Raw genomic sequence first — 26,431 nt, 5'->3', positions numbered from 1 at the left:
ATTTTTCAGAAACATAATGATATCACCCAGTGAGAATTTGACCTAAAGCTTCGAATCTTCTTAGACTAAACCTCGAATGCATTTTTTCAGAAGTACATTAAGGATTGCAAGATAACTATATTTAATTGAAAAAAAAACTGATTGGATTGAAAAAAATAAAGGGTACTCAGTCTTTAATGCTAGTCTATGATTGACTTAAAAAAATATGTATCGATATTGCACTTTGTCGATCTATTATGAGAAGCCACAAAGAACACTTTCACGCGCAGCGTAAAACGCGCAAGCGTAAATGTGCTGGCGTTTATGCTTCTACTTGACGAGAACGAGTCGGGACTTCGAATTTGATGTTCAGTATATGATTCTGTATAAAACCAAAAATTTCATAGGAAAAAATAGGGTAAAAATAAGAAGAAAAACACTAATATGGCTATATCCCTGGAAATAAATTTTGGAAAAGCTTCAAATTTTGGGCCCAAGCAGTTTATGGCGCATGTTATCGAATGGCTTTTTGTTTGAAACTGAATTCTTTTGATTTGATATCTGTAAAATTATCCAAAAAATACCTCTTAATAATGGCTTTGATCACATTTACTGGTTGAAAATTGTGAATCGAAAAATAAAATGTTCGTCTCCGACCCCACGGCTGCAAATCTGAAATATAAAAATTGTGGGGTTTACGAATTGTTTTCCAATTATGGAAGACACAAATTTTTAAGAGCGGATACAGACATCGCACAAGTATTTCAGAAAAAATGCTCTAAAAAATCAGGCTTTGAGTTCCGGGTTTCGGGCCAAAATTCAATCGAAAGAGCGCATCATAACCTTCAAATTAGTAATAGGATTTTTTTTCTGGGACGATTCCCCGCCGGACACGATTTTTTAAGATTTCCAAAAAAAGTGTTTTTTTAAAAGCTAACCTTAAACCTTTCTTTTGTAAGAAAGGCAAAAGAGGTAATATTCAACCTACCAAATTTTCAACATTCCAAAATATTTCTTTTTTTTTAGCTGTGTATACGAAACGATTTGCATCAGACTTAGACTAAACCTTTGCATTCAAATTATATCAGAATTGATCCGTAAATGCTACGATTTTGCAAGAAGAATTCAACAACCTCCCCGGTTGCTGTAACCCCCGGATCTCTAACCCTTTACCTAAGCCGACCATATCGGCCATCGTCGCGTACTTCTTCCCGGAACGACCCAAACTTGTAATGAGTACATTTACAACACTGATAATCGTTCTAGAAAGGCCGCGTCGTTGGCGTCTCTCCGGGCAAATTCCTACACCTTGCGTGAAGACGCCGAATCATCAAACTGTTTGTCACTATCAGTGTTTATAAATAAAACTCAAACAAAACGCATCGAGCCCGATTGGAAATATTTCAGGAACTTTCCAGTCCTGCACGGTACGCACGTTTTTGCTTTGTAACAGTGTATAGTACAGTTTGAGTTGTGGCGCTGCTTGAACCGGTTACTAAACGCGATCAACCGATTCGCTTGTACTAAACGGTTGAACAGCGCGAATCTTCCTCTCAGCAGGTACCGCTCCGGTCCGTAATCCGAACAGCCACTCAATTGAGCTGTTGTACACGGTGACAACGACGACTAATACAATCCAGGTACAGCTGTCACTCACACATACTGTGACGTTTGTTATCGAATTCGGCTTTGTCGAGTGAACGGGGAACGAATTGTTAGTTGTTATACTAAACTATGTCGCACTACCGAGCTTATACTGTCAGCAAAACAGTTATCCCCCGGATTCTGGATTGATAGCGTGAGCACTACACGCATACAACCAGCGGCGGGCACTCCTGAGGTTCTCGCCCTCTCACTCGCTCGTCGCGGCCAGGCCGACTGGCCATTTGCTGATTAGAATAATTCGAATGATAACAGTTTCTTTCTGATCTACGGCTGATTCGGATCATCCAGCCGCTCGGTACTGCCCTCGCTCACTTGTGGCGGCGTCGTCGGTCGTCTCTAATCGGCCTAATTTGTGCCTGTGAGTGCCTCGAGGAAGTCGGATCGACGCAGCAGTTTTGCAAACGACGCGATCAACGACGGATCGTGCTCCCTCCATCGGAGGATCTCCCGTACTAATCCAGCTGTACGCACAACGCAACACAGTCGGCGGAAGTCGTCGTCACGCGTCGCGTAGTCCCAAGTGCTTCGCCGGTAGCTGACCTTACCCAAAGTGAAGAATCTAGACCGAGCGGACCAGCCGGACCTTAACCTCCAGAGAGTTGAGCGTGTCCACCGGATCAACGCCGGTTACCGCGCCCGCGGGCACCTCTCGCATATTTCGTTGAGGCTTGACACTTTAACGCGCTATTAATCAAATTATCAATCAATTTAAAGAAAAAATGTAATCAGCAACAATTCTAAGTGATTTATTCAAATTACGCGTGTACGCCGTGGAAGTGTGGAAGCAGCCGTTTGGAGAAGCTTTTGTTTTTTTTTCGGTACTACACAAATAGAGACAGGGGTTGGAGACCGGACCCGAGTGCTGAAAATTGCGCGAATCCAAAGCCACCTAATTGGCTGGACGAGCGTGCACTTGCTGTGTCACTTGTTTGAATGCCGACGGCGAACACCGGGGGAAGAATCGGTTGTGGTTTTACGCTGGGAGAGAGTTATGGGCGTAACACGCGGTGGTACCACGCTAGTGCACCCCCGAAAAGCGGGAACTGATTTTGGAGAAACGTGATTGAGTTTCGATACTTCCTGTTGATTGAGTGAAATATATAAAGCAGTCAAACGTATTCAAAAACGCATAGTTCAAAATTTAGGAGATCATCCACCATCTCCGATTGTGCAGTTACTTTGAAGATATGGGTTAAAACGCTGTCAACTCCAACGAAATCGGAAAATTTGTCACAATCTCGCATCGATCATCATGGAATTTTCTAGTTAGAAAAAATGTCAATTAGACCAGCATTTCAAAACATGAGCCAAAATTAAGTTACTGATACTTAGGGACTATCCATAAACCACGTGGACACTTATTTGAAATCGCAGACCCAACTTTTTAAACTTTCAGCATTTTTTCTGGTCAGATTTTTTTGGGGATTTTTGGAACCGCAATTCATGTTTTCATACTAATTTTTCAGATATTAGGCTAGATTTTTGAAATATTATTTTTTTCTAAAAAGTCTATCTAATCATCTTTTATTTTCGCTAACTTTATTTAGACAGCTAAAATCGTTTGAAATTGAGCAGAGTTATGCTTTTTTGAAAATGCGTTTTTTTTGCAAAAATCGACGAAAATAGCCATTTTTGGACCACCCTAACACGGTGTAGGTCGGATGTGCGACAAAAGGTCGAAGGACAGAAGGTCGAATGGACAAAAGGTCGTGAGTTTATCCATCCTATCAGATTTTTTTTTTAAATTTTCAGAATAACTTGCAAACCATTTTAGAGAAGTTTTTCATTCCCAAAAAAATATTAGTTTTTGTAATAATATATTGTAATAATATTGTGAGTTATCCCAAAAAAAATCCAAAAAAAAATGGCGAATTCTCAAAAAACAAATATTTGTTCCAAAAGCAACCTTTTCTTGATTGTCGTAATATTTTTGAGAGTTTTTAATTTTTTTCAAACATGAGCATTTCTTTTTAAAAAACAACCTCTAATTTTTTTTTTCAAGCAACTTATACTTGATTGTCGTAATGTTTTTGTGAATTGATCCATTCTTTAAAATATGAGTGGTTCTTTCATAAGGGATCATCCATAAACCACGTGGACACTTTTTGTGATTCTGTTACCCCCCTCCACCCCCCCCCCACCCCCACGTGGACAATCGTCGGTTAGTCCCATAACAAGAAATCGACTTCTGAAATTTTTTAAGTTTTTATTTTATTTTTAAAAACAACTTATTCTTGTTTGTCGTATAATTTTTCTGTGTTTTTCCATTCTTTCAAACTTGAGCAGTTCTTTGAAAAAAAAGTTCGACTTGTTAAATATTTTGGAAGTTTATTTTTAAAAACAACCTATTCTTGATTGTCATAATATTTTTGAGATGTTCCATTCTTTCAAACATGAGCAGTTCTTTTTTTTTTTCATTATATTTTTAAGTTTTAAGTTTAACCACATATTCTTGACTTTCGTAATTTTTTTGTGATTTTTTCCAATCTTTAAAATATGAGCGGCTCTTTCAAAACAAAAAAAATCGACTTTTAGTTTTTATTTGTTCTTATTCTTGTCCGTCGCATAATTTTTGCGCGTTTTCCGTTCTTTCAAACATGAGCAGTTCTTTGAAAACAAAAAGTTAGGGGGAGTTTAACCCCTCCCTACCCCCTTTTTCAAATAGTCTCCAAAAACTCTGAGGCAAGTTTTTATTCAGTAGACCTCTATTTTTTTAAGAATATAAAAGTGAAATGTTTAAATTCGACCTTTTGTCCTTTCGACGTTTTGTCCATTCGACCTTTTGTCCACTTTCGACCTTTTGTCCATTGGACCTTTTGTCATACATTCGCGTAGGTCTAATTAAGGAACCAAAAAAAAAATTAGCACGATCGGAGAACTTTTTATCGAATCATTCGTGAGGAATTGCTGAAATGACACATCTTACGATTTCTTTAAAATAGGTTAACTGTAAATCTAGAGTTTTTTTAAGTTCCCATAAACATATGAAACACAATAGCTTATCGGACCTTTGAACAAAAATAAATGAAAATTTTGGTTAAACCTTATATTAATTACTAACGTTTTTGTCATTGCCATCAAACCTGGCTGCTGCAACAGCAAATAAACAGCAGAGCCAATTGTCAACAACTGAAAAATAAATGCAGCGTCTTTAATACGATCATCAATTAGCCTTAGTAAGAGTTAATCACTATCTGATGTTTTCAAGATCAACCGGAAGATACAGAAGCGCACCGTATACGAGAAATACCCCCATTACAACGGCCAATTACATCCGATACAGACAAGCCCTTTGTGCCACTACTGTCACCTGAGCACAACAGGCGGAAGGTTCTTCACAGCAGATAAAGCACCAAGAATTTCAGTTAGCGGGTGCACTTAGAGAACTTATTTATCAGTGACAGTGGCGCAAAGTGGATCTAAACGTTGCGCTCTAATCGCACCGTAGTTTAAAACATGTGATTACCAGGAGAATGCCTCCTCAAATTAAATCATTTGTATTGCACGCAACTGCACGGTAAAGCACCGTTAACAGGTTCACGTTTTTTTGTAAACGTCTGTTTAATAGACGTAATATACATAGCATGATGAATTATATTCATTGTCTGTAATCGAAAAAATCCCTTAATCTTCATATCTAATCGATAAAATTGCTTGGTAAGATCAAATCCGACGGTTGGCATGTTACATTAGGTGACACGTGCCCATGAGTACGTACACAATGTAAGCGATAGTTGCGGAAAGAGAAACAACCAGCTCCAAAGATAATTTGTCTTGTTAGATAAAGTTCCTCATTACAAATCACGTGGCGTTTGCTGAACGGGAATGGATTTACAAAGACTTGCAGACATATTGGATTTGTAGAATATTTAATGGGCACAATAGAATAAAAAATAATTTTCATAGCTAAATCTTTCGGAAGTAGAATGAGTTTTTTAAAAGAAAATTAATTTATTCATCTGATCAATCTTAACAGATATACATTACTTAATAAAACCATTGGGGCAACTCAAAAACATGTGACGAGTATGAAAAGCAAATTAAGCCTTTTTTATTAATATTATAAATTTTTGGTTGCTTTTGCAATCAACCAGTTTGAAATTTTTAAACTGAAGATTTGTCAAATATATAAATATAAATAAAATTTAAAGATAGGTTTTCACGAAAAAACTGCATGCTCATTTTTACACAAAATCATGTTACAATGTTTTACCTTTTTTATAATAAGAGTATCCAAATCCTCGGTGAAGCAAAACCCCAGGAAACGAGAATTTGTCATTTTGATTAAATTTCCGGGGTGTCAATTATTATTCAAATTGAAATTACCTTATAAATGATCTATTTTCAATTATTTATGCAACATTTCGAAGTCAACAATTGGGTCCAAAAATTAAGCTTAAATTTGTGATATTATTGTTCACAACGATAAAGCTTATTTTTCTGAGTGCAACTAACCTTTGTATGAAAGGATTTAAAATGTATTTTTAAATCAATTTAAAAAAATTAACATCTCGGCCTTTCTTGACTGAAACGGTCCTACTTGACAGCTCGTTCCAAGAAAAACATAATTGATCCTTAAAAAAAAGTTATCTTGTCAAAAAAAAATTCGCTTCAAAATGATAAAAAAACTGATTAGGAATCAGAAAAAAGAACATTTACATAGGGCTTTAGGACCCTATAGGTTGTGTTTTTGCCTTGCTTATAAAAAAATGTTTAAGAATTTCCTTTTTCGTACATACATTGCCTTAAAAATATTATGCATAATTTTCCGTTTCATCATGAGTTCCAAAAACAAATTAATCTGGCTTTTTTCTATAAATGTCTTGTCAACACAAAAACTTATGTTTATGGCACGACACGAGCTGATTAAATATTAATGTTGCTTCTAGTTGCATAACTTTTATTTGACACTGTTTCTTTTTTTCAAACCTAACCTCTTTGTGTTATTTATATATTTTTATATAGTTGGTTGCTCTGTAATTTGATTTTTTTCAGCAACTTTTTAAAGGCGTTGTTAAAAAATAAAAAACAACAAAAAAAGAAAACATTAAAAAAAAAACAAACCAAATAACAACACAGAAAACGAAAACTGACCGACCTGTACGCAATGGCGTCTGAGCTTGCTTTGGTGGATGTCCAGCACCTGCAACTTAGACTGCACGCAAGATTCAGCGTCACTACAGACTATCTAGCTGACAAGGGATGTCAATTTCTTGCCTGTGCAATCATCAGTTATAGGGTGGTTCATACGGGGAAATACAACAAATTTCTAATTTTTACAATAATGATATTTGTACGTTAAAAAAAGATCACAAACATTTGCAAAGCAACGAAACAACATAAAATTGACCAGGCTTACTGTTTAAAGATTACAGCAAACATGACTCGTTGAAATCTGAGTTTGAGCACTGAAGTTCAAAAAACAAATGCGTTTCGATAGCATAATAATATTTAAGTTGAATTAGTTTAATTTTCGAAGAAAAAAAAGGTTATCAAATCTTCCAAAACCAGTTCCCAGCGCACAGCGCGGTACCACCCACAATCGGATCAATCAACCACCGGGTTCTTAAGCCGTCTTATCTCAAACAAGTGACAAGATGAATTCTATCACCCACATATAAAAGGATACAGCCTTCACAACAGTGTTTACTCCGGTTGCTGTAAAAGTGCGCGCCATATCATCCACCAGTAGATTCACACGAAACAAAAACAAACCGCTCGCCGCCGCCGTCGTCGTAGGTCGGGCTCAATCTCGAGGCGGCTCCAGTGCTGTGTAGTTGTAGCCCAGGAAATGATTCGCAGCCGGTGACACCGAGATCGCGACCGGTGATCGCGGAGTGATAGCGTGCTAAAGTGTGACGCCATTAGGGACGGTAAAGACTGCACCAGTTACGGGACGATTTTACGGGTTCAGTGTGTGATTCTGTGTGTAAATCTGTGATCGCGGCCAGGAAAATTGGTGCAGTTGCCTTTGCCGTGTACAAATTAGCTTTATATGAAGAAATCTTCCGGGTGGCACCAGCAGAAACATTATGCGCGGCAGCATAGTTGGAATAGAGGATGGCCTGACCAGTCCGAAGCCCGGCAGCTGGCACGGGATGTTCCTGGAGCTGCTAGATAATTTGTATGCCGCGTGCGTCATCGGTCCCCTCGTGGTCGGTTACTGGCGGGGCACGTGGAACCTGATGGGCGAGTACATCTACCCGTCGGATCTGCCCACCAGTCTGATGATCTCGCTAGCTCTCGGGGTCTTCGGTCATCTGGTTTTCAACATCTTCCAGGGGCCGCTACGGTCCCACCTGAACGCCGACAAGCATCGGCTCGTGTACTACATCGCGTCGCGACTCTACACCGAAATTTACGGCACGGTATGTGTCAACACCTGGCGCGGAGGCTGGGAAATTATCAACCTGTACACAACGCACAACGTGCTCTACGTAGTCGTGATAACGCTCTTCTGTGCCGTCCTGCTGGCGCTGCTCAGGGGCCTGCGGAACATTACCGCGTCACCGTTCGTCGTTGTCATCGATTCCCGGCGGGAGTACTTTGACGTGCCGACGTATTTCAAGCTATCGGTAAGCACTCGACGCAAAACACTAATTGGTCACCTCAAGTACCGAGCTTCCGCACTGTGCAGTGCACAATAACGGATTAGTAACCTCTATTTGTCTATTACTGTTCAATAAAGAAATCACTTTGATTCAGTTTCAAAATATCTTATCGGTCATTGCGAAGGAGGTGTTTCACCCCTGCAAAACTAACCGATAGAGTATGTTGTTGGTTAGACTACAGGTTGAATGTTATCTTTGTTTTGCTATCGACCAAATATCTTTTTTTTTTTTTTGTACAAATGATACTGATAATGAATGCGTTATTCTTGGCAGAAAATAGTTTACTGAATGTTAAGTTTGCTATGGCGTACAATTGTAGGCGTCATCCAAAAATTACGTTACACAACAATCGATGAAATTTAACTTTTAATGAAAAATCACATAAAAACGAATTGATTGAAATTCTTTGAATTAATGAGTTGATTTTTCTCCAATATCCAATATATTTCCGATCTATGGGCCGAAAAAAAAACTATGAAAGTAACTCTTTCAAAACTTTTTTTTATTAAAATCGCGATAACTCGTGATGATTACAAGCAAACTCCTTATGTTTATGTATATATTTTTTTTATTGTCTGCTCTACAACTTTGTAGAACATTGTTACACTCTAAAAAATACCCCTGCAAAGTTAGAAAAAACACGAAATGTTTAAATGAAAAATTTTGTTCTAGATGAAAAAATTACCCTTCTGGGTTAATGTAGATTCGATAAAGTACATTAAATTTCCCTTAAAATACCATGTTCCAAATTGCTTACAGTTGAGTAACGAAAAGTGGCAGAGTTTTAAAAATAAATAAGTTTTTTTTTCGATGAAAAATACGTTTTTTCGAAATTTTAAGTACGTCATCAAATCGGGCGTCCAATTTGACCTAAAAGTCCCTTTGACACCAAATTTCTACCTCATCACCATTTCAGGCTGCAAATTCGCAATTCGCAATTTTCAGTGTAAGAACGGGCCTTGACCGATCTTATGCACCAGGTTCCCGACGAACACGCACTGCCCTTACACCTACATCTCACCCTTGCTCTGAGTCAGTACGAGCAGCACGCTAGAACACGCTTTGAGTGTTCGTGCCAGGCATGCACACCTTCTTTTCCGGTTACGCATTTTAACTCGGCCGGGGGTGGTACATTACGTAGGGTTTGATGTAAGTATAAGCGCCTGACCATTTATAGTGTGCCTATCAACTTTCATTAAAGCAAAAACTGTTTTATTTTTAGTTTGAATTCAAAAACTAATTGTTATTTACTGTGTATTGTTTTCTCCTGAAATCTTTCCTATTGTTGAGTCGTGTTTATCTGTTGCTATTTCTTTTGTCGCGGTGTTTTGTTACAATATTTTGGTCCTAAGCATTTTAGAAAAGTTTTTCAAAAGTACAATAGTAATATTTGTGTTAATCCTTTAATCATTCCATAAATTGAGCAAGGGCTCGAACCTCACTTGCTTAAGAAAAAGGTGAAGTTTCAAAACAATAGACAGTAAAAGAGAATTTATTTTATAAAAATCAAGAATCAATAGTAAGAGAATGGTGAGCGTATTTTAAAGAATAAAAATGAGAAGCTAGATGTATTAGATGTAAAATTAGACAATAGTTAATAAATAGAGATACAAAACAAGCTTAGATGATAGTAATGATAATTATAGGACAGATAAAGAATCATTCAAATAAATAAATTCGCAATAAAATCAAAAAAGATTAGGCAAATGATAAATAGACTTGATATTACTAGTACATTAAGGAAAAGTATATTTTAAGGAAAAAAAAAAACAAAACAAAGTTTGTTACAGCAGTATCAATTGGTAAAAAAGAGTGGAAAAGCTTTGAGAGATAAGAGAATCAAAAGTTAGTTAAATAAAAATCAAATGATGGATATTAAATAGAAGAATCAGTGAAGAAGTGAGAATCAGTAGAGCAAAATAAAAAAGGAGATAGGTGGTAGCTGAGAATGAAAAGAAGAGAAACCCCGTTGTGCGATGTTTCAGGTACATCCACAGCAGTTGACTCAACATACTGCGAATCAAAACAATACCGTCTACAATCACAAATTACTTCCCTTTCCCACATTGTCGCGCCCCTTTCTTTTAGCCGTCTAGACTCTGACCCGCGGTGGTCAAAGGTTTACGATCCGTTTCCACAGGCCACCAGCTAGGTCATCATGAAAACCAAGCCAACGTGGAGGTAAGAAAATAGGACACTCGCAAGGAACCAGAGCTATACTGTTCTGATCAAGATAATTCGGATGATCTAACAGAACTACGGATGTAGTTAGTTACGCTCCTTCCAGGATGTTCCTTACGTGGACGTCAACCGAAGAGCACGCAACAAGGTCAGTGCCATTGCATGCTCTTAGGTATCAATCCTTGGCCTGCCATTTCAGGCTGCAAATTATTGAAAAACCCCTCTTTTTTCGCATGTTCAAAAATTGAAGGGTTCGTACCGCCCCTCCGTCACGAGGTATCAAAAAACGGACATCGGATTCGTGCGCAGGGACAAAAGTTACCCCTTAGGACAAAGTTTCACGCAAATCGAAGGGGGGTCGGGGCAACTGCTGTGTGAGTTGGCTTTAAATCTGCACAAAATTAAAAAAAAATAGAAAAAAATTAAAAAAAATCAGAAAAGTTAAAACAAATTGAAATTCTATAAAAAGGGTAAAAAACAGTAAATTGGTTGTTTCCCGAGCCTCTAGGCGGGCTTCGATCTGAAAAATCGCCAAAAATTCCTATATTTCAACCGATTTTTGATTTTTTAATGCGTTGGAATGAAGAACCTAGAGTTTTTTTTTATGAAAAGGTCCTATAAGCTATTGTGTTTCATATGCTTGTAAAACCTTAAAAAAAACTCATTAAATTCAAGAATATTTAAGAGTCTGAAGTTCCTTTGTTTTATGTAACTTTCCAATTATTTTAAAAATGTCATTTTTTCTAGGGTCAATGTCCCAAATTATGCCTCTAGGCATTTTTCTACCATTAAAATGACAATGGTATAGCAAAATGTAAAAAAAATAAGCAAAAAATAAAAAAGTGGCTGTAAAACATGGAAAAAATAGAAAGGTAAAAGATAATGATAGGAGTTGGTAGAATAAAAAAAAACTACACATGATAAATGCAAATAAAAATACTAATAATGCAGCAAGAAAACATAAAAACAAGAGAAGTATTTTTTTTTTGTAGAACAAAAGTTGCGCAAAATGACCTCCTGAACACGAAAAAAATAAAAATCTTCGAAAAATCTAATTTGGGCAGTAGAGGGTTGAATAATATACAATCAATTTTACAGGTTTTTGGAAAAATAGTTTCAATTTTCCACTTTATTGATTATGCACATTGTTTTTATAAGGAATGTTCAAGGGAGGAGATTGAATAATTTTGCAATTATTTTTAAAAAATATATATTTTCAGATTTTGAAAAATAAGGGTCCAAAAAGAATATAAACTTCATTTCACATATTCAAAAACTTTGTTTTGGACTTTCACCAAAAAAACACATTTTTAAGAAAAAAACACAGAGTTCAGTTCTTAGGCAAATTTAGGTAAATGTATCAAATACATGTTCCTGAAAAGAAATTAGCTATGCATTTCATCTAAAGTATCAACGTCATTTTATTCGCTGTTAAAATATAAAAAAATAAATAAAAAAGTCTAATGAAAATGATAGGAGGGGGTAGCATAAGACCTGGGTGCAGAATAGTGGTTCGTAAAGCGGCCTCAATTTAGAACTGTCAAAGCGGAACCAATTTACTGTTCGCAAAATGCTACTAAGAAGTGGCAAGTATTGTGATCGATCTATAATTTATTTTGTTTTTTCATCACGTTGAAAACAAAAAAAACTATTTTGGCCTCCCATCGTTCAGTCTACGAAGAAAAAAAACGCGACGCACTTAATTTTTCAGCGAAAACTTTAACATTAACAGATCCAAAATGTTTCAAAACAATTTACTTCAGTAGCAAAAAATATGTCACGCTTGAGCTTGAACATAGCCATCTACTTTGTTTATGTTAACAGCTGTAGTGCAGTTGTATTAGTGGGGAGCAGTGGGGAGCTTTCGAAAATCACGTTACGCATTCTGTCTTTTCAGCACCCAGCATATGACAAATATAGTAGAAAAAAATAAACAAGTCAAATTCAAATTTAAAAAAATTGAACAAGAAAAAATTAAACGTTTAAAAAACTATAGCGCTAGAACAGGGGTGCCCAACCTTTTGGCCCTGCGGGCCAGATCTGATTTTTCTGAAGCAGTGGCGGGCCGGAACTTATATTTGATCTTGATTTTAAGAATGAAAAACAAAGATAACACTCAAAAATATGTTTGTTTGACTTATTTTAATTTTTGTTTGTTTAAAATTGTATAGATATTGTTTTTGACGATTGCAATTAAATACCTTGATATATATTTTTTATTTAAAAAAACATTCAAATTTGAATAATCGTTGCAATTTTTTGAAGTTTTTGTTATTTTTTTCAATATTTTTAAATTTTTGCACGATCTATTTTCAGAATTATTTGATTTTTCAAGCTTTTTTTTTAAAAAAAAAAAGCTTTATCACTAAAAAGTTGTTCTGGAAAAATTCATTAGTTTTGCCAACTTTTATTTATTTAAAAAAAAAGAAATTAGAAAAAAAAGAAATTAGAAAAAAAAACTTCAATTTGAAGTAAACACAGTTAAAACTGAAAGAAATAACATTTAGTCTCTTTTTGTAAATTTTAAGACAACAATCCAAGTTTTTTCATGAATTTCACAATTTTACGAAATGGATAATTTTGTTTTCCTGCAAAATTTTTCAGTTAATAAATATCAATTTAATAATTATAAGAATTAAATTCAAACATGAAGAATGTTCCTATAATATGTGAAAATTTGATCTCAAGCTTAATTTTTTTAATTCAGACAATAAATTTATTTATATAATACTTCATGAACAGCCTTAAGGGCCGGTCATAGAACTTTTTTGAAAAGCCGTCGCGGGCCGGATAAAATGGCTTCACGGGCCGGATCCGGCCCGCGGGCCGGACGTTGGGCAGGCCTGCGCTAGAAGGTTAATTTGCACTCATCATAACGCAAAACCCGTTTTCGGCTTGTGGAGCAGGGGGTCATTTTTTTCTGGGCACCCTAATGCGCAACCATTTTTATCAATTTTCTTTTTTCGTACTCCAACAGGGCTCCAAACAGCCGGGACTGTACATCCTGGATTGCATGTTTTCGGTGCTGGTGATCGGCTCACTGGTCGTGTTCGTTTGGCGAGGGCTATGGGTCCTGCTTGACATGGAACTGTTTCCCGAGGACAAGGCACTATCGGCGTGGGCCTCCGTGGTAAGTGTTCAATTGGCAATAGAAACCTCTTTAGTGTGAATCCCTGCACGAATTGTGTACAAATTACTTATTATAGTCCTATACAAAAGGTTGATTAGGGTATTTTTCTGTAGTTGATAGGCTATGGTGTGACCGCAGTCACATTTTCGCTACAGCCGCTGATGCGATGGACATGTGATCGGTTAACTGGCATTTGGCGCGTCATTGTTGCGGATTTGTTCCTTTTCTTCAGCTTCATTGGCACAATCAACGTATGGCGAGGCGTATGGCAACTGCTGGACCATTACTTCCTACCAGGTACGACCGGATTGGTGACGGGCCTTGGGGCCTTGTTAGTGGGGATCACTTTTTTTATTTGATCAACTTTTTACAGAGAATCGTCTGCTAAGCAACTGGATAACGCACGTGGTCTCACTGCTGTTGCTGATTCTGCTGAACTGTTCAAACTCGGTCCTTGTCCGGGGCGTGTACATCGATGCCGAAGAACCGGCCGGCCAGTGCGTGGTCTTCCCGGTGTACTACATCAGGTTGTTCTTCCAGAAGGAACGCACCAAGAAGCAGAAGAAGATCCTCGAGTCCCTGAACCGGGTGGAGTTTAACAACGTCGTCATCGTGGACAAAAAACCGAACACGAAGGTCGAACAGAACCACCAAATCAACCGAAATCTAGATGCCGTGCCACTAACGATAATCGATAATCCTAAGAGCAATGGTGATCACAACACGCACGAAAACAAACAGTGACCGAAACAAAACACGCAAACAATCTAAATCTACATAACTTTTCAATTGGACCTTACAGGATCGATCACCGCAAACCTGAATGGTCCATCCGCGAAGTTTACCGGGGTGATTACATTCGACAAATTATGTTCAACGTTTCACGTAGTATTATGACAAAAGTATGTTAGTGAACATACGAGATATCAAGCACGTCAACTCTCGGTACCTGTCGAGATATGTCGAACACGTCCGTAATTTAACGTATGTTATTTGTCATATGGTATTGTTAGCTATTTCATACATTTTTGGTTAATCTTATAAATACAAATTGTCGACAGATAGCGAAACTTGTCGTGAGAAAAAAAAATCGAGCGACAAATCTCGCTACCTGTCGACACCTGTTGAAAGCGTTTGAGATACCTATGCCAAAATCACCCCGCGCGATTGGCTACTTGTGAGAGTATTTTTATATCTTAAAATTTGCTGATGGTAGCACTAAGTGTAAATTAATTAGACGATAAGCACCACCCCTGATTGGTTAAAAAAAAACAACACCTGGAACAATGTATATAGTCACACTACAATTCGCTGGAAGCATTCCACTAATTTATGAATACGTTTTCGTATGTCTTAGAATAATAAATATAAATCTTAAACTTACTCGCAGAAATCCTTGCAATTATTTCACTACCTTTATCTATTCAATTTAGCTTTGAAATTCATCTACAAACATTTTATAAATTTAAAACAAAAATTTAATGTGTATATAACAAGTGCATCGAAAGGTAACACTTTTTTTTCTGTACATACAAAATATCACTGATAGATTATAATGTTATACATAATCTTTGACAAGGACGAAATAAAGATATTTAATAGAAACACACAAAATTTTCCGTCGTCTGTTTTTGCAATCTTCATAAGAAAATATATGTTGCCCTGTATTATACAGAAAACATTCAACATTGAACCTCTCCATTATCCACCATTTTCTTGAGGATAATTTGCAGGATCATGACAAGTCCAAACAAGTGTTTCACGGTCACCAGTTTACCTTTGAATTTGTGAATTCCGAACATTTCCAGAGAATGTTCTCCGATTCACAACATTTCACAGCGTTCAACAATCATGCATATTCTGTAAACTACACAATCAAACATTTACACAAACATGAAAGGCTTCCACACCCTCAGCAAACCAAACCAAGGCCACCAAAGGGCCTCTTCACGAGATTGCCGTTTCCCCATTCGGCAAAGGAAGTGCTCGTTGTAGTTTGCCCCAGAGAAGTTTACAAACTATTTCACGGTTATGACGATTTCAGTGCAAACATCATCGCTCCAACTGACAGTGTTCACGGCAAATTGAGCAAAATGCCACACATAACTCATTTATTGGCATCATGCTGGTCCCGGCTCATTGGTAAATTAGCAAAGACCTGAATGAAGCGGGGCCCGTTCCGTGCGAAGGCCTCTGCATCCGGTCCAGGTTCGTACAACGAAATAATTCCACGCTGAATCGTACTGAATGAACACACGACCTGCTGCTCCGGGGGAAAGCAGCATCCCATCCAAATGGACGCAACTAATGCTAAATGACTTAATTTTTTATTAGTCCGTACTTTGCCGAATGACCACGCGTCCGCTTAATACCGATATGTTTAAGGCCGTCAAAAGAGTTCACTGCGCTGACCGACGACTGCTGACTGTTTCTGGTAGATCAGAGTTAAATTTTGCAGCAGGATCTTGTCAGATCTTTAAAAGATCTTCAAAAATTAAAAATAAATTTAAAAAATAGTAGCAAGCGGACCATCCATAAACCACGTGGTCAGCGATTGTCCGCGCTCCTTACAAAAAAGACGTATTTTGTATGAAAATTGTACACGAGGGGTGAGGGGGGGTCTGAGATTACAAAAAAGTGTCCACGTAGTTTCTGGATGGTCCCAAGCCATAGTCTCAACATTTGAATGAAAAGGTGTTTTAGAATGAATTTTACACTAATTTAGTTGTTTTGCAATCATTAGTTTTCAAAAAAAAAGTTCAATTTTACAATCCCAAAGTTTTTAGCAAAAATAAACAATTTGCGTTTCATTACATCGAAAATTTTAAAAAAAATCAGGGGATTTTGGAATGAATCCAAACTTATTAAAAAATATTCTAAACGCAAGGGAATGCATTTAAAATCGATTTCAGCTGATTGCACTTGAATTTCCAATGAAATTTTGAAGTTTATTTTGGAAAAAAAAATTTGTCCCCAGATTTCGGGCCGATTTTAACAAAGATGCTCTTTTTTCGCCCTTTTCAATAATAATAATTTCGAAATTTTAGAATCAAAAGTAACTTTAAAATGAATAAAAACACTTGGTTTGAACATTTTCAAATGTCGGACAAAATTTTTGGATTTTTAAATTATTTTTGATAGAAAAGAACAGAAACTTTCACAAAAGTTTAATATTTTAACGGTGACAATTCATATTAATTTCCGAGTTTCCGAGATTTTGCGATTTCAGAAATGAGGGGAAATAAGATGACATTGAAAAAACATATTTTTCACAAATTAAAACATTAAGAGGCTGTATCTGTATGAGTAAACAGCAGTCCGATCAAGGAAGTCAAAAAAACGTAGGAAATTTTTCCTTTGCTTGAAGAAAATATTTTTGAAGGAGTGTTTTTCCTTTATAAAAAAAATCTAAATTGCAAAAAAAAACTTTAATTTTTCATCTAAAAATGCTAATTGAAATTTAGTTTGGAAATATTTCGACTTTTCCTTAAAATTAATTTGTTTTACAAAAAAAATCATACTTCCGGAACCAAATTTTGCACCATCCAAAACCAGGGGTGACCAAAGTATGGCCCGCGAGGAGATATTTTGTGGCCCGCGGACCTATTTTGAATGATCATGTAAAATGGCCCGTTGACCACTTGTAAAGTGATTTTATACTTTGTTCAAAATTAAGGTTTATTTTATACTTTTATATGCTAATCTTTTTTTATTTTTTGTTAATGAATAATGTTAAAAGTAAATCCCCACTGATTAGATACAAATAATAGGATACAAATAATTTATTCAAAAAATTTTATAATTAAAACAATTTCACACGTTTCAATGTGTGTGAAACTAGTAAATTTCGTCAAAACTTTCGTCAAACATTTTTGGAAATATTTAAAAAACGTTCAAGTTTGACTCAGGTAGAATTCTGTAATAGTTGCAAAAATACAAGTTTTCTTTATTAGTTTGCAAGTCATAATGACCCTTTTATGAACTGACCCTCAAACTTACATTGCACTTCCTTCGGGATTCGAACTCATTATAGTTAGATAACGAATCTGATTGACTACCAACTGATTAAGGCAGACAAAATGTCGAAATCGGAGGATCAAGTTTGTTGCAAATATTTTACAAAGCTTTTGTCGATCAACCCATTCCTCCCCCATTATTAAAAAATTGGCTCGAAAAACCAGGAGCAAAAATATATGTTTTCAAAAAACTTTGAAACTTCAAAAAAAGAAATTTTAGTGCAATCAAATTAATTAAATACACAAGTACATTCAGCTAAAAACTTGTTTTTTTAAATACCTGAAACAATAAAATCAACAATACCGATAGAAAACCGTTATTTTGTGGTTTCTATTATGTTAAATTGACTTTTTTTTTAATTTTAATTTAAAATTTTAAATTAAAATAACATATTTTTTTTAATAACATTTTTTTATAAATTTGGCCCGGCCTCCAAAAACTTTGAGCACCCCTGTCCTAAACCCTAACGCAAAATATTCTGTTTAAGTCCCCTAGAGTATAACGAAAAAAAAAATCGAAAATTGAAGAATACAAATTTTGAGAATTTTAATAGTGCTATTGGCTTTTTTGACAACTTTTTTTTTTGTTTTCTGAGGACTTTTGACTTTCAAATTTCAAATGCCATGCCTCCTTACTACGCGCGGTTGTGTTTGTGTGCGTGAATGTGTGGTATACGTATGTGTGAATGTGGGACTTGGCGTGATTGTGTGTGTGAAAGTGGTTGTATGTGAATGTGTAATGGTGTGAGTTTCTATTAGTTTGTGTGAATGAGTGTGGTTGTGTATTATATGAGTGTGCTTTTCTATGTATGTGAGTGTGTGTGAATTGTGAGCTTTTATGTAACAAAAACTGCATTTGGAAAAATGTTTGAAAAGAAACCTTTGGCTGCAAATATTCACATTTGCCTTAAATTCAATAAAAAAAAATAACTTGACATCTCTTAAAAATTTATAAAAAGATGTCAAGTTATTTTTTTTATTGAATTTAAGGCAAATATGAATATTTGCAGCCAAAGGTTTCTTTTCAAACATTTTAATTTTAATTTACATTAATGTAAAAATTTCCAGACCAGCAAATGAAATACAAATTTCCACTCTCTGGAAATATAAAATACAGCGTTTTCGTTTCAGCTTTAAAGAGAAAGAGACAAGGTAAATATTGTGCGAAAGGAAAGATCAACATACTCACACAATTTATCGCTGATGAGCGCCGGGGCCATACGACAACCACTTCGCAGCTGATGATGTCCCCCCAACGGAGAGAGAGCGAAAGAGGCTGTCTGCCCATCCGTCCGTCAGGGAGGATGACGTCGGAAGGAAAACAAAATCACAATACAATTATCTAATTAGCGTTTTAATCAGCTCACGTTGTTGTAGTGGCCACGATCTATCGCGCGAGGCCACCAGAACATTCCAGATATCTGCCCCTGATGTGGATTAAGGGCGGTGGGTCGAGCTTGCTTGCAGCGAAGAGGATGTGTGCGACAGGTCCGTTTAAATACGACGGATGATAACGGCCACGCCACGCCACGCGATGCTATATTTAGCCGTTATTACTATGCGAGAGCCGTTCCGAAACGCAAATAAGACACAAAAACAATGAAAGTTTCCGTTTATGACCTCTCTCACTTTGCGCGGATAGCGGAGGTTCTGCTAAATATCACACTAATTTACGGCAGCGATAAGATAATCAAAGCGATATCAGAAGAAATGGTTGACAATAAAAATCAAAATGAAATGGAAAATTTCCACGGAGTTTGCCAAATAGTTTCTTCCAAATGACCCTATAAATAAATCACATTGACCCGAAAGCACACTTTAGCTTCAGGCGACAAATCCATTATTGACATATTGAGCAACTTCAAAACGAGCGCTATTTTTATCACGCACGAGTCCATATTCTCAGCTGATGGTGGGGAGTTGGTTGAGTGACGGAAATATTTGGCCAATCAGTCACAAGTCAGTCAAAAACAGTTTTAGTTGCCAACAAAACATCGAAGACGACGATAAAAAGGTACGAGACAGCACGCATAGCTACTACCGGCAATATGGCAAGTTGTTGAATGATTTCGACTTTATAAAAACCATGAAATAACATCATTCAGTAAAGATCGGGGAAAGTTCATTGCAAATATCCTCTCAATGGGGACGCATGGTGTGTTACACATTGCAAACCGACCATGCGTCTCCAATAACAAAATCGATTGATTTTTGGACAAGACGCCATCTACAAATGACGTAAAATTGACGTATTGAATTGAATTACGTAAATTTATGAAAATGTGTAGGTGAATAAACACTTTACCTGAAATAAATTGCTGCAGCTATGGATACACGTAAAAACCAAGATAAATTATAAAATTGAGCAATTTGATGGTTGAATATTACTTCTTTTCGATATAATCCAACCTCTATTTATGTGGAATATGTTGAATTGCCAGTAAAAAGATGTAAATTTACACGTTTATTGAGGTTATGTTGCACGTGTAAATTTACCATGATTTGTTTTCAGTGTAGATAAATTGCATTTAGTTTAATGTTATTCAACGTCGATTTTCACACTGCCCATGTTCGCATAAAAAACGTCATGATTCGAAATCCGGACACTTAGTATCATATCATTTTTCTATTACACAAATGATAGGCAAAAAATCATGTAATAAGTTGGAAATGTAGAAATATCCTCAGGATGCAGTATATATTTTAATATATTACATTAAAAATATGTCTTTTCTAAACATTTTTCTTCAGAATTTCAAAATTAGATTGACTTGTTGTGCTTCGAATCCTGGACACTGATAAAAGCTGATTCGAAATCCGAACACCTTTGATTCAAATTCCGGACACTCTATTTTGCTTATGAATTGCACAAATATGAAATTTTAGTGAATGGCATTCTTTAGGTCTCAAATAAGCTGTTAACATCAAAACAATCGAGGAAATCAGAACCATAAATTTCTGCTTTGACTTCCCTGTTCTTCGGACGACTATGAAATATTTCAGCGAAACGTTTCACAGTTTTTGTAAACTCATATTTTTATTTGATTGATTGTTTTGGCATTGGCTCAGCGTCCAAACATATTTGAAATGAAAGTTGATGTTGAAATTCATCAAAAAACATAGTTTTTTTCAATAATCAGCTTTTCTGAAAGAGCACACGATTTTGAACCAAACTGCATCAATAACTTAAAAAAGATGAAAATGCATATGAGACATTTATGTGATCAGGAGCAACACAGGTTTCAATGTTTCATAGGAACATTGAGCGCTTGATTTCAATTTAAATGACAAATTGAATACAGGGTAAGTATTATATCTAGCAGAGTATTGGAGTACGTAATTTGTTGATTGTTGACCAGAAACTTCAAGAATTATTCCATGCAAATGGAAGATAGGTACTTCAAGGTGTTCAAAGTACTTCAAGCCGAAGTTTTCATCAAATTTCGAAAAGTAGCATTTGCTAACGAAACGAACACCGCGGTGCACCGTAATCAGTAGGACACGGCAACTCCTCTAGGGGTATTATATCTTGATGAAAACACGTTGACAACGCTACCTAATTTTGTTGATGCAGGTTCAAAATGAGGCGCAAAATTCCACATCGTACCACATTCTAGCAAAACAATTAAACTTGAAATTCCTGGACGAGGAAACGCCTGATGATATCCATCACGGCCGTAGATCATCCCAAACTGACATCCATCGCCTGTCTTAACAAATACAGCCGAGAAAAAAAACGCGCCAAACTCAAGTGAAATACGTCACGTGGTGTAAGCCAAACTTATGTAAGCGCCATTGTCTATTTTTACTCCTACGCACGAAAGCAGCAGCGCAACATGGCGATATGGCGCGAAGAAAGCCGCCAACTTTATCAACATATACACTAACTTTGGGGGCGTGGGCCGAGTATGCAAAACAGTGTGACTTCTGGTAATAAATTGGCCATCATAAAAACGTGCGGAATCAACGGCGCGCGAGTCTTGGGCTTACAATGTCACAAAAGAGCTATTAAGGGAAGAATGGCGAGGTGATTCGAGGAATTCATGGTCTGGATGAACTATTGTGGGACTAGATTTCACTACATCTTTCGTTGGCAAAACTGTGCAAATCTTGACCGTGCCCGAGAACAAACGAGAGAAACATTCTTTGGCATCGGTCCCAAAGGTTACGCGAAGGCCTCTGGCGCACGACCGAGGGTCCCATCCGGCACTGAAAGTGAAACCATGAAGGAAGTCTCGGCCATGCCGCCAGGAAGCATCTTATGATGCCAATGCACTGCAACTGGTCTCATACACGCTGTCCTTGATGTATATCCACAACATTGTATCAAGCCGCAAAGTAGAGCAAAAAATAACCCCCGTTTTGGACTCGGCCCAAGATTCTTGTATCAGCTCCCTCGCAGGTGACTCTTGAATGGTGATAACTTTAGCCAACAAATCTGTGCAACCCGTGCAGAAAGGTGCTAATCGTATCAACAAACCTTTTATTTTTACCTCCGAGAGAGGAGCTAACTGAAACGTAAACAAACAGCTCAGCTCAGTCCTTGTCCTGCACGCGATTGAAGCCCTAACCAAACATCCCGTCCGTTCCGTTGGGGTAAATGGGTCATCTTTGCCGGGCCATTGTAGGACACAGGTTTGTCCTTACCGGGGTGGATATAAAGTTGTCATTCTGGTTTACAATGCCACAAGGCAGCCTGTAGTGTTACGCGCCTCGTTTATGATGGACAATTTCCCTTAATTACACTTGCAAACTTTAAACAACTGAGGGAGGAAGATAAACATGTTTTCAAGGGATTCGTTTCCTGAATCCCCCCAGAGCGTACAAAGCAACTCAAAACTATGCATTGACGCTATATGTAGGAGTGCATTGCACAACCGCTTGAAGCCCTTGAATTGAATTACACATGAGGCGTCTAGACTTTTCGGGTTGCCGCACTATATTATGAAATTGTATTTTTAGCGCCACAACAAACGGTATTAGCAAAAGAAGATTTTCAAAGCTAAACTTAATACAGTACTTTTTCGGTAATTGGGCGTTGTTTAACTGGGCATTCGATAACTGGGCCGTAGCCGTAAAAAGCTGACAAATGTCAAAAAACCAAAACAAATCGCATTGACCGAGGGGTTAATGAATGCAAAAATCATGTTCAATAAATAAAACAACTTTTTTCAAACTTTTATTTAATTTCAAGTCACAATTAAAGAGATATGAAAAATAAGCATTGTCAATAAATTTGAGCAACCTCTATTTTCATATTTCATCAGGAAGCTATTATTGCATCGGTGGTCCCCTCGTAATTTTTCGTTCAGCCCAGTTAGCGAGCAGCATTCGGTGACTGGGGTACGTTGTCAGCCCAGTTACCGAACAAGTACTGTATTCTTAAATACCTTTATATGGAATTTTTGGAATACCTTGTTTTCATCAAAAGGTAGCCCAATGTCACCCCTGATGACGGTAGTTCATCAATTTTTTCTCTTAGATGGAATAAAATTTTACTGAATTTTCATCAGCATATATCAACTATACACAAGCCAGACAAAAATTCATATTCTACACTTCATAATTATATAATTAAATTTTAAGTTATGTTTTGTTACTTCCGAATTTGATACTTTGCAATCATTAATGGGTAACTCTCTACCAACTCACACGAAATCGGCAAAAGTTGCCCCGACCCCTCTTCGATTTGCCTGAAACTTTGTCCTAAGGGGTAACTTTTGTCCCTGATCACGAATACAATGTCCGTTTTTTGACATCTCGTGACAGAGGGACGGTACGACCCCTTCCATTTTTGAACATGCGAAAAAAGAGGTGTTTTCAATAATTTGCAGCCTGAAACGGTTATGAGATAGAACAATTCCAGCCCAAAACAGGAATTTTTTAGGTACTTTTTTTCTCGACCCTCTCTGATTTCAATGAAACTTTGTAGACATGTTATCCTACGCTTATATAAGCCATTGTTGTGTATATGGAGCCAGTTACACTCGAGAATGCCATTTGAGAAGGGCGTAAGTGTTTTAAATATTTTTGTACTTCGTTATTTAAATATTGCTGTATCTTGAAGCCGTTGCATCGTATCAAAAAGTGGTCAAAGACAAACTTGTAGGAAATTTGACGAGCTTTCCGAAAAAAATACACTGAAAGAAAAAAATACGCCACTTTCATGAGATTTTTTGATTTTAAAGTTTAAAAGTCAAATTTATATATATATATATCTATATGACAGACTTGATTTTTCACTCTCGAAAATATTTTTACCGGAAAGCTCGTCCAATTTCCCATAAGTTTGTCTTTGACTACATTTCAATTGGATGTATGGGCTTACAGATATAAGCTAATTTACTATCCAGGTTACTACACTGAAAAAATATTATGTTTTCAGTAATGAGCAACAAAACAAAGAGAAACGCAAAAAGTAACATTTTCAAAACTTTTTTTCGTAAAATCGCGATAACTCGTAATGTTTATAAGCAAACCTCTTATGTAAATATATATCAAAATTTTTGTAATTGTCTAATCTACAATTTTGTAGAACATTGTTACACTCTGAAAAAAACCCTGCAAAGTTAGAAAAAACACGAAATTTTAAAATGAAAATTTTTGTTCTAAATGAAAAAATGACCATTCTGGGTCAATGTAGATTCAAAAAGTACATTAAATTTCCCTTAAAATGACATGTTCCAAAATTTTTTACAGTTGAGTAACGGAAAATGGCAGAGTTTTTAAAACTTTTTTAGTGTTTTTTTCAATGAAAAATAAGATTTTTCGGAATTCTGAGTACGCCATTGAATCGGGCGTACAATTTTACATAGAAGTCTCTTTAACACCAAATTTCTATCTCTTAACCGTTTCAGACTGCAAATTATTGAAAAACACCTCTTTTTTCGCATGTTCAAAAATGGAAGGGGCCGTACCGTCCCTCCGTCACGAGATATCAAAAAACGGACCTCGTATTCGTGATCAGGGACAAAAGTTACCCCTTAGGACAAAGTTTCACGCAAATCGAAGAGGGGTCGGGGCAACTGCTGTGTGAGTTGACGACCCTAATTTCCAACATTTCTAAATATTGACGAAAATTTTATTTTTGCGAGAAAAAAAAGTTTTGTAATTACGTAAAGTTTTGTAAAAACATTGTAATTTCATAAAAGTTCAAAGTATTATTAAACGAGCCCAAACAAACTAAATTTAATTATCAATGCTGAAAAAGGCATTTTAGATTGTTCTCAGTTGATTAGACTTCTATTTCCATTAAAATTATGATGTTTTATGAAAAAAAAATTGCCCAATTTTTCGGAATAATTTTTAAGGAAGGACATAAACTTTGAAAAATATTTGCAATGGCCACACGTGATTGTAGTAGAACAAATAATGTTATTAGATGACGAACGTTAATGGGATATTTTTTTTTTCAAGTTCAAAAATCCTTTAGAAAAGCTTAAATTTATCATGAAATCTCTATGAAGCGAGAAAACATTCAAAATCCCCACAACCCATCCACCGTCGACGATGTGAACATGAGCCAAAAAAAACTACAATACAACACATGCAATGAATCGAAATAAAACCACAACAAAACGACTGGCCATCCCTGCAAAACCCGTGCCAAATCGTAACGAGAGCAAAGAACTACCCCTAAAACAACAAAAAAAAACAAGCCGTGAGCTATTTAGCCGGATACAACCAAAATGTAGCTGTTGTTCCTGTTCCTGAAAATTAAAATGAACAGAAAAAAGTCTAATATGAGGCAATCGAGGGCACTTTCACCGGCAATTCATTCGGAAATTGGCATGACTGACCAAAAACCAAAAACATGGTAGTGGCAAATCGAAAAGAGAAGTTTGACCTTTGTTGGACCTTTTTTGAAAATTGAACATTTATTTAGAATCACGCTTTGGCCAAATTGAACAGATTTTAATATTTTTTGCCACGTTTACCCAAACTTCCCTTGTTCTGATGACTTGTTTCATCACATTCGTTTGGTTTTTTTTTTTTTCATACTCGAACAGCGGAAATTGTATGTCACCGTGTAATTCACATTTTTAATTCGAGTTCATCGTCCATCCCGGCGTTCACGAGAGGGCGACCGACGAGATTTGAAGTGATGCCAAGGTCAAGGGAACTTCGTGTGATGTGAGAACGGTGCTCGTTCTAGCCGAAACTTTTAGGCGGAAAATTTCCTCGGAAACCAACCATGAGCAAGTCATGTGAGCAACGTTTGATGAACTTTTATTTCCGATTGAATTGTTAATTTGAAATCTCTCTTTTATTTTGGTTGAAGAAGTTTCAGAATCAAAACATATGCAATATGCCACCAAAAAATAACTAAAAACAAAAAATGCAACAATGTAACGCAAAACCGAAATCCGAAACGCAATTTTCCTCCTCAATATACGTCAATTGTAGCTATTTTCCACCAAAATAAGCTGGAAATTTCTCGATGCGCTCAAAGTGAACCCATTTTGCGCATCAACAACTCAACAACCCGACAAGCACAAACCCACATCGATCGACTTGGGTAAAGTGGCGACCGCCGATCTGACGCTGTCAATTTTTGGCTCAAAATCGGCGGACGAGTCGCAATTTCTCACCACATTGACACCATACACTGTCGTTGCCGGTCTGCCGTGTAGTGCCGAAATCAATTAAAAATAAATCTTGTGGCTAAGAGAAGAAAATGAACGCAAAGTACAGCAAAAACTCGATGGTTAAAGCATTTCAGATTTACGATTTTTTAAGTATTTACCTGTTTGTTTGAATGGTGTAGTGCTCGCTTTTTCAAAAGATGAAAACTAAAAAGAAAAGAATACCATTGTTACTCATCTCTTTCACTACAAATTTCTTTTGAG

General features: G+C 36.5%; 2 protein-coding genes across 9 annotated transcripts in view; one reads left to right on the top strand and one right to left on the bottom strand.

Annotated features, from left to right (window-relative positions):
- Positions 1–26,431, bottom strand: part of LOC6050527 (phosphoglucomutase-2) — a 142,153-nt gene that overhangs the window by 95,183 nt on the left and 20,539 nt on the right. The window contains exon 2 of the mRNA XM_038257854.1: positions 26,329–26,374. The gene's annotated coding sequence lies outside the window, so the exon portion shown is untranslated. The remainder of the gene's footprint in view (positions 1–26,328; positions 26,375–26,431) is intronic.
- LOC6041637 lies at positions 1,891–14,959 on the top strand. 8 transcript variants are annotated; one of them, XM_038257861.1, is made up of 5 exons: positions 1,891–2,107; positions 7,269–8,219; positions 13,414–13,566; positions 13,680–13,863; positions 13,940–14,959. In XM_038257861.1, exons 2-5 carry the CDS (start codon positions 7,677–7,679, stop codon positions 14,308–14,310), a joined length of 1,251 nt encoding a protein of 416 aa, XP_038113789.1. In that variant the 5' UTR covers positions 1,891–2,107; positions 7,269–7,676; the 3' UTR covers positions 14,311–14,959. The 8 variants fall into 8 exon arrangements, with proteins under 8 accessions (XP_038113789.1, XP_038113788.1, XP_038113787.1 ...); XM_038257860.1 differs by having other exon boundaries at positions 1,891–2,175; XM_038257859.1 differs by having other exon boundaries at positions 1,891–2,194.

The sequence above is a fragment of the Culex quinquefasciatus genome, chromosome 2, assembly GCF_015732765.1.
Source record: "Culex quinquefasciatus strain JHB chromosome 2, VPISU_Cqui_1.0_pri_paternal, whole genome shotgun sequence".
Taxonomy (NCBI): domain Eukaryota; kingdom Metazoa; phylum Arthropoda; class Insecta; order Diptera; family Culicidae; genus Culex; species Culex quinquefasciatus.
Note: the sequence above shows the minus strand (reverse complement) of the source record. Positions and strands in the feature narration are given on the sequence as shown.